The sequence below is a fragment of the Macrobrachium nipponense genome, chromosome 2 (genome assembly GCF_015104395.2).
Source record: "Macrobrachium nipponense isolate FS-2020 chromosome 2, ASM1510439v2, whole genome shotgun sequence".
Lineage (NCBI taxonomy): Eukaryota > Metazoa > Arthropoda > Malacostraca > Decapoda > Palaemonidae > Macrobrachium > Macrobrachium nipponense.
In genome coordinates, this window is record NC_087201.1 from 159,710,071 (window position 1) to 159,719,935 (window position 9,865).

The window sequence follows — 9,865 nt, forward strand, 5'->3', positions numbered from 1 at the left end:
GTGTGTGTGTGTGTGTGTACATGGCAGAAAGGTTTTTAAAGCTTCGGCTATATCATTCAATCCATGGACAGCAAAACACCTTTATAGAAATCTCAGCATTCACTTAGCCATCAATAAATTCAGGAGATATTCTATTGGGCACATTATTTTGTGTTGTTCAAGATTTCCCTCCAATAACCTTAAGGTCATTTATATCTCTCTCATATTTTACCTAAAATCAAGTGGGTCATACCATCTTTATATTTTCAATGGCTTTGTCACCCAAACATTATCACCATTGCACTATAGCTACGTAGGCAAGCAATCTCGCCTAAGGTAGATGATCAATACAAACCTGGTTAGATACGTAAACTGATTTGCCAAAGTAATCCACTTAGACGCAGACATTATAAAAAGGATTAGATACTTTGAAATAAGAACAGGTCTATTGCTCCCGCATCTATGTTTTTTTAAGATGTGTGAAATGTTGTAATAATATATTATATAATATATATATATATATATATATTATTATAATGTTGGTGTTGTTGTTGTGTGTGTGTGTGTGTGTGGGTGTGTGTGTGTGTGTTTGTGGTGTGTGTGTTGTGTAAACGTACGTATGTATGTAGGTTCATGAAATTACTGTCATTCCGAAAGTCTTCCAAATGATGTCTCCCAATATGGTACTTGATTAGTTTTCCAAGATACAAAATTGTAGTTTTAATGTTTCTAAGTATATCAAATCTGTCAAAATAGATTTCAAAAACACCCAACTTAATGTATTAATGCTTGTGAACTTTGATATTCCTGTTCAATCTTTATGCTCAGCATTTTATAGCTAATAATGTTCGTTTTAAGAAACTATGAGATGCAGTAGATTGTTTGTCTTTTATATATTTATAGCATTCTTTCTATGAAGTAAATTTAGAGTTAAGAGAGCTTTGTAACATATGCATTGTTTTATAATCTCTTTGTAAATGTGTAGGAATGTTCATAGAGAAAATCCATTCTCTCCAATGGAGATGTAGGTTATTATTGTTAGTAATTAGACAATGACAAGACATATTGGGCGAAGTTGATCAAATCTGAGTGCTATGCTATAATAATGTTACACTTATACTACAGCACTTGAAATAAATTACTTGGCGAATCCTTAAACATTATTGAAATTTTACGAACAACGGCTTCCTTGGAAAGTAAAAAGTAATTTTATTAAAATGTAAATAACAGTTACTAACGATGTACGATAACTTACATTTTTCGTCAAAAACACGGTTCCCGACTGGTTATTGAAGTGCTTGATCACATTATCTGCCGTGCCATTAAATATTGTTTAATTCAAGTACTAATAACGGTTTCCTTGGAAGTGAAAAAGTTTTTTGGATAAAACCATGAATAGCAGTTGTTAACGATGCACGATAATTTTCACTTATCGTAAGAAACATGGTTTCCGACTTGTTTTGACGAGGGCCTGGTTCTTGGCTCTTGCAACCTACTAGTGGGTCGTCTGTGGCGAAGCCCTTCAACCCCCCAACATTATAATCTTTTCTTTATAAATGTTCATTCGGAGTACTTTAAGATTTTGTCGGAATGGAAAGATCATACGGGGACCAAGAGTAGACGTCCAAAGGCCTTTTAGAAGTTCAGTCTGGTGTCTGTCGTCTCTGGTCGTCCGAGGGAAGCCCTTTGTGAAAAATTACTCGAAGCTTTTTCACTTTACTTCGACTCTCGGCATCTTTACCGCCACTAGGTATGGAAGGTCGTGTTTTTTAAAACCCTTTTCCTTGAATTTTGTTTAAATGAAATAATTTTCTGTTTGCCTTTCTTTGTTTTACATGTTTGGTTACCACCATCTGTACTCTACGGTGGGGCAACGCCAGCTCATGCCTTGTTTATGTAAAACACATGTTTATTTATATTTATTTAATTTCTCTGCTGACGTCTTGTCATCGTGAAAGCTTTTATTAGCCCGAGTTGCTTTTCTTTTTTGTGAATGTTTGGTTACCATTTTTACTTTTGTTTTATGTAAAACTCGTGTGTACCCAACTTAACCTTGTATTCCTTTTATCTTAATTTCTCTCCTAACAGCAAAATCAAGTGTTTTTTCGAACTGTCTGTTTTGTGTGTTTATTTATTACCATTTTTATATGGGCAAACCACTTTTTTTCCATTTATTGTTCCCCAACTCTTTAGGCCTATACATATAAACTAGCCTAAATAGACGTAGGCTAGGTACCTATTACTCTGTTTTTTTTCCATCTGTCCACCCGCATGTGGTGTTTTTGTATGGTAACACTGCATCCCGGGCTTTAAATAGTTACGCTATGTCTAAAGTTTTAGGTAAATAAAAGGATATCTGGGTGTAGCTACATTTTCAACTGAAAAGTGTTTTAAGAATTTACTGTATGCAAATTACATCGTTAACATTCGAAATAGGATATTCTTGAAAGCCTGGGACGCAGCGTTACCATGCGCAAACACCACAGGCGGATGGACAGATGGAAAAAAACAGAGTATAGGCTAGTAGGCCTGTCCAGCCAAGCCTTTGGGAAAACCTCAAGACAAGTGAATGGTAAAAAAAAAATAATATAAGACTCACCAGATAGGTTTCGAGAACACAAACAGTTTATATAGCTACTAATCATGAAAAATAAACCTTTAATAGCATTCTAGGCGTATGATATTTAGCCTAGGCCTAAATTCCTTGTGCAGTTGGTAAACTATACTCTGTTTTTTTTCATCTGTCCATCCGCTTGTGGTGTTTTTGTATGGTAACACTGCGTCCCAGGCTTTAGATAGTTACGCTATGTGTAAGTTTTAGGTAAATAAAAGGATATCTGGGTGTACATTTGCAACTGAAAAGTGTTTTAATAATTTACTGTATATGCGAATTACACCGTTAATATTCGAAATAGGATATATTAGCTATAATCGTTGAATGTCAGCTGAATGTAACTATCTAAAGCCCGAGACGCAGTGTTACCATACAAAAACACCACAGACGGATGGACAGATGGAAAAAAACAGAGTATAGTAATATGTTTTCTTGAAAGGTCATTTTATGTTATGGCAGTGCAGGTTTTCCTACGCCCTTTGTCTTCTTGGGAGACATTGGTGTGGACAACCCTCTTTGGAGAGGCATGATGAGTGGTTAGAGAAAAAACCTCTTGTGCTTTAAAATGGAAAATTTGAGTACTATGATAGCATATTAAATACACTAGCACCAACACACTTCTTGTTTCCTAGGCCTATACTATCAATTATTTAGACTAGGCCATTTCTCTGATCATTGATTTTGGGTTGCGGTTGATGGATGATAGGTATATTAGCAATTACTTCCTTGTCATCATTATGGTTTCTCATATTTCACCTCACCAAAGGTTACCAAAGGGAAATATGTAAGTTGCTAAGTGGACCTAAAGTCCACAAACTGAAAAAGGCTCCTTAGATACTAATACCAAGGAGTTTGCTTTTGTAATTTAGCCTAATCTTTAGACATACTTAAACCAAGCTGGTTGCATCTGCTGTTCTATCCACTTATAAAAAATAAGACCTTTTTTCCTCCGTCCTTTCACTTTCTGGGCAATTTCGGAAGTCTGAAAGCTTTATGGCTCCCAGTACTATGAAGGCCACTAGAGGACACTATAGGTCTAGAAGTTGGGTTTGATAGCTGTGTGAGAGCACAATTTAAGCAAAAAATCACAGTTCCATGTAAAAGATGTTGGTCTGTTTATAATGTATGTAAATGAACATTTTGTATATGAGACATACCCAGTAATTATATAGCCATACTTTGCTCCTCACTCTAGCTATATAATGCTATATATAATTATACTGGGTAAGTTTATACAAAATCTAATTTGGGGTCAAATGTGTGACATAACCAGTAATTATATAGCATAATATAGCTAGATTGAGGAGCAGAGTACGGCTATATAATTACTGGGTAAGTCTCATATACAAAATCTTATTTTATTATAAAAATACCATATTTCTATTTACTTTAATGTGGTAGATCCCTTTAACCTTTTGAGGTTGTTTTACGTGAATGGTTCCAAAGACACTTGGTTGTATCTGATTGGTATTTATCCTAGAGATAATGTTCTGTTAATACTTGGTTTCTGTTCGTATATTTTTCATGTTAGATTATTGATTTTAGTGTCTGAATTCAAATAATTATAGTTTCATTTTAATATCTTTTTTTAAAATGGAAAACAAAAAAATTTTATATAGTCAGAATAATGCAATGGAGTTAGCAGGGATCAGAAATTTCTTTACTTGCTGTAAGTTGATGTTTAAAAAAGAAATATTTAAAACTATATTTTAGCACCCAAAAATGTAAGATAAATTACATTTATGATTAGTATATAAAGAGATAGATAGGTAAATAATGTATATAATATATATTACATTTACTTATACATATTAGTATAAAGGTAAGTAAAAATAGGCAGAAATGTATATGGTTTTATATGGACTGTATTATTGACAATAAACTCAGAAAAGCCCCTAAATGCATGGGAGATAGGGTTAAATCATCTTCCAGTTCTCTTCAGATTTCATCCCAAGTCGCGAGGGATGTCATAAGGCATAAAGGGTTACACCTCCAAAACCACCATTACTGAAGAATGCAATATGGAGGTTGCCTATCCCCAGACTGTGGCTGATACTCTTGTAGGCCATTTGTTTAAGCTGCTTTAGAATTATTTTATAAACCAAGTAAATTGGTGCCATATCTTTATTATTTCAGCTGAATTTTTTATTATCATTGTTATAAGGTAGTTTAACCTAATTACAGAGTTCTTAACTCCCATGGAGCTGGACTATTAAGCGTCACAGGAAGAGAAAGTAATAGACTACACACAGTTATAAGAAGTAACCAAGTACTCTTATCTTTCTTAATGAGATAATTAGAATCGGGATGTGTGATTTCTGAAGATCCTTCTCCCAACCCTGATGACATTCCATATACAGTGATGAGACATACTCCAAGAAAATACAGAATGTTTCATATTAGGTATCTTCAATCAGCTTTTAGATAGCACATCTTTCAATACCTCTAAACATTTTTTAGAATGCGATCCCCTTGCTGTGTCCAGAAAATACAGCTTGTCAGAGTCCAGCTCCCACTCCACTGGTCTTTGGTACCACATTTGTTTTTTCAAGTTTTCAAATATCCTAATGAAAACTACCACTGTTTAGGGGTTAGTGTGTTTACAATTTTTATTTACTTTTTATTATTTTTTTCTTTTAATATTGAGTAATTTATTAAATGTATATCTTATCAAGAATCCTGTGGTCTTTTTTTAGGTAAATTTTTTCTATTCGCCAAAATTTACTTTTCAACAGAGGGTTGAGCTTGTCCAGCATGGGGATTAAGGATTATGCAGATGATGTCATCAAGTCCGATGAGGACCAGCGGCAATATCGCGCTCTCATCCTTGATAATGATTTGAAGGTTCTTTTGATATCAGACTCAACAACTGACAAATCTGCAGCTGCTATTGATGTTCATATTGGTAAGTTGATACCTTTTTTGTTCACTGTAGTAAGTTGTGATGTTCAGAATGCAGTTTTCTTCATACAGTAGCAGTACCGGAAGGGTTAATTTTCAAACATCCATATTAATTAAATCCAATGGGATAAGTATTTTTGCTGTTGTCTGTTTAAATTAATTTTTTGATTTGGCATTTATTACATTTTGGAGTTGTATATCCTATTAAACACAGACTTAATGAAATTGAAGGTTGCTCAATTATTAACACGTGCAGTCTGTGGCATTATGTATTGTGTGTGCTTGTGAAAGAAGGAAGTAGTTTTATTGCAACATAAGTATGAAAGGTTAGAATAGCTGAAAACATGCTCAGCAAACTCCTATTCTAGAGATAGCTTTTATGTATTAAGATTTAGTCTGCTATTTTAGTCTAATAAACTATTTTTGTTGGAATGTGATCGTTTGTTAGTTATATATGTTGAGTGAAATTGGCCTCAAGTTATGGACTGTGTATATGCTGTGTATTTTAAGTTTCACACATTTTTTTTTAATTTGCTGGTATTGTAACTCGGTTGACAAATAAAAAAATGCATTTCTTAAAATATCCTGCCTTGATTCTCCCCTATATACACAGTCAAAGACATTACAGAATTAGTTTCCTGATGCCCATTTGCCAGTTCAGGAATGGGCATTCATTCATTTACTTTTCAGATTTATGTTTCTAGATACAAGAATGTATCCCAGAGTAAGGGTCTTTGTATGAATTATTTAAAGCATTTAAGTTTGTATTGATTAGTTGTTAGGTAATGTTGACATTTACTCAGAATATCACTTGCATAAGGTATAGTAGAACCCTGGTCCTTGGCGCTAATCCTTTTCCAATAGAATTGTTGAGATGCGATTCACTCGAGATCTGAATGAGTTTTTTCCATGAGAAATAACATAAAATGTATTAATTTGTTCTTGACCACTTGTTTATTACCCAAGCCTTGCCATTTTATACGATACCTTACACTTAAATTACAATTAAGTAAGTTCAGATTAGATGTCCTTTTTTCATTTCTAAAGTATGCTGTTTAAAAAAACTGGCCCACGTCCAGTGTGGCCGTATTACCGATGGTTGACTGGACCCCATAGGCTAGGCTAGGTATTGTATTTACTGTATTGGGTAGGCTAAACTTGTTGCTAATAATAAGACATTGAAAAAGAATGCCTCTTTCATACTTTTCAGTAATCTCCTCCTTAAGCTCATTTGTCTGCAATGGCTGTCTTGGGACCCATGATTGAATCAAAATACAGTACAGAAAGTCACAAAAACTAAGGGGCTTTACACAACAATGCCAACTAGCGGCGACTGACCAAAACACTTTTGTTTACAAAAGTCATGTCGTTCATTTGGTTGGATTCTGGTTTCTTGTTTGAGCTCTGATAGAACTTTTACTTGAAATTTTGCGTCGAAATCTAATTATGTTGAGTTCCAATATTGTTGAGGACCTTGGTTCCACTGTATATGATTAGGCAAAGAAGGCAAAGTTAGTTAGTGCATATTGAATTGTGAATTTACTGTACATGAATATTTCTTTCCTAAGGTTTTGGAATTTATCTGAAAATTTATACTCAAGGAAAGGTTGCTCAGTTGTTTCTTGTGAAAGTTTTTGCTTGTAAAAAGAAGAGTAAAATTACAATATGTAAAGAAGTTAGTTAGTTCATCAATACAATGACTTTGTTCAATTGCTGTTTCAGTCTCTTTGGGCAGTATTAATATGCACTTATCATCCTCGTGCTATATTCTCAACAGGTAGTATGTCAGATCCTCGTGAGCTCCCAGGTTTGGCTCATTTTTGTGAACACATGCTCTTCATGGGAACAGAGAAGTATCCTTGTGAAAATGAATATAACAAATATTTAAATGAGCATGGTGGCTCCAGTAATGCCTACACTGCAGCTGATCACACCAATTACTACTTTGATGTGGCTCCAGATGCCTTTCCAGGAGCTTTAGACAGGTGTGTAACATTTTATCGAGTTTAGTTATTGCTTAGCAGTGGAGTAGTATTGCAGCTTTTAGATAAGTATCTGAATGTTGTATGATGATAGTCGTTGTAATGTACTGTTTGAAATTTAATGTCAATATTAGAATGTTGTCAAGAATTTGTTTTTACAGATTTGCCCAATTTTATGTATCCCCATTGTTTACGGAGAGTGGAGTTGATCGTGAGGTGAATGCTGTCAACTCTGAGCATGAAAAGAATGTCCAGAATGATTACTGGCGACTTGCTCAACTTGAAAAGTCTACAGCAGACCCTTCACATGACTTTAGTAAATTTGGGACAGGTATGTACATAAAAGTAGTAGTTATTATATTGTAATAAATGATGACATTATTTTCATTTACAATTTTGGTTTTGTGACTTAGGTCAGTATAATTAGAAGTACTGTGTTGATGTACATCTTTTGTTACTTAGGCAAATATGGTTAAAGACAGTTTTTGTTTTTACCAAAGGAGAGGTAAAGTCAGAGTTTTTGACATGCCTCCAATAGGTTAGGTTTTTCTTTCCCCATTGGAACTTACATGCCCTTTATGTAACTAGATTAGTAAGTCAGTTATATGACCTTACATACCACAGTATACACATAATCTGACATCATAGATTGATGGAATCTTGTTGAAGAACAAAAACAGTATTTACCAAGAGTGTTATTCCATGGGAATCTGAAATATGTTGTGGGTCACTTTCAAAACATTAAGTAAGTTATAAGTTGGAATTTTTTGCTTTGATTTTTACATCTGTGATAGCAGTAAAGCTACAGAACTCTGGAAAAAATTATTATATACCCTTTGCTTCTTGGTCCCTTTTTGGGCATAACAGTCTCTTGGTGAGTGTGGTATATGATTAGTGCTTCCTGAACCTGTAACTTACTGAGACTTTGCTTGCACTTACCATTATTGTCTGATTTTGCATGTGATTTCCATTTCGTTTAAGGCTTGTGCCTGTGCAATGTTGTGGCGAGTGTGCTTCCTGATCTGTGCATATGCAGTATTTAACCAGTCCAGGTCATCTATCCTATTATTATGCATAACCAGTTCCATTATTGGAATGAGGGTACTCATTTACAACAGGGTCTCGGTTCTTTCCCACTTTTCTTAATGGTTGGTTATCATTCTGACTCCTAAACAGGTACTAACCATACTTTGACCTAATAACTGTGCATTGTTTCTTTTACTTAAGTTGGTCACTCGTCACATCGCATGAGGAAAGTAATTGTTCTCATTGCAATTTGCACTAAGACCTCCCAAGGAGTGTTGTCTATTTCTTGCATTTCCATGGGAATCATGTATCAATGATCCTTCTATAGAAGGGGATTTAAGGGTCAGTATGTGAGTTTTATATTTTTTCCTCCACATACTGCTCTTGTGCAGAGAAATCTTCCTCATTGTGTTGGTGGTTCCTGGAGGGTTGTAGTGATTCCTGATGTAAACTCATGGGACTTCTGTGTACATCACTTTAAACCTTTTGGCATACTTCATCTCAACCTTTTGGTTGGGAGAATTTAAATGTCTACTCGGTGCTCATGCGTGGGGAGGACAACATCATAGACATGGTTTCAAGGGTCTGTTATGGTAACAAGGCTATGCATCATCAAATCTGGTGAATTCATGGTTTGGCCAAACTATTATTAATAATATTATTTCAGTGGTACTTTGACTGAGTATCTAGTGCTTCACTAATTTCAGCAGGAAATTCTTGCATGGCTGCTTTATGTGTGTATGTCATATCCAGAGTGAATAAAAGTAGCTTAAATGTCAGATTTGCGTAATAAAATATTTAATTATGGAAGTTTATGTACAATGAAGTATTTAAAATAATTTAATACAGTAAAAATAGTTTTCTCTTGGGATAGAACTAAGTCATTCTATAAACAAGAGATGTGCAAAGAGCTGGGATTGAAGATAACACTCTCCTATTGGCTGGTTCAAGATGCAGTGAAGTGCATATCCAACAAATAATAGTTTTGCTTAGCAAAACTGATGCTTGCCTGAGAAAAGTTTAATAATGGACTGTATAGTGACATTATACCAAATGTACTACGTAATAATCCACTGTATATTGCTGTTATGAGAATACAATTTTATAACTAATATTTTTCAGGTAATAAAGACACTTTGGATTCACTCCCAAAGGAGAAAGGAATAAATGTTCGTGATCATCTCTTGGAGTTTCACAACAAGTGGTACTCCTCTAATATCATGTCTTTAGTCATCCTTGGAAAAGGTTGAGTATTATTTTTACCTTTTAATCTATTGTTAAACAGTGAGTGGATCTGGTAACATTTTTGTATCAGTGATCCCAAGCATTATGGTATTTTTGCTGAAAAAAATTGTAGCCTTGC

General features: G+C 34.5%; 1 protein-coding gene across 1 annotated transcript in view; it reads left to right on the forward strand.

Annotated features, from left to right (window-relative positions):
- Nucleotides 1-1,407: 1,407 nt before the first annotated feature.
- Nucleotides 1,408-9,865, forward strand: part of LOC135221083 (insulin-degrading enzyme-like) — a 61,399-nt gene continuing 52,941 nt past the window's right edge. Inside the window, 5 exon segments of the mRNA XM_064258872.1 lie at nt 1,408-1,729; nt 5,329-5,498; nt 7,272-7,479; nt 7,638-7,807; nt 9,625-9,747. Of these exon segments, the coding sequence (XP_064114942.1) occupies nt 1,536-1,729; nt 5,329-5,498; nt 7,272-7,479; nt 7,638-7,807; nt 9,625-9,747 (865 nt within the window). The 5' untranslated portion in view covers nt 1,408-1,535.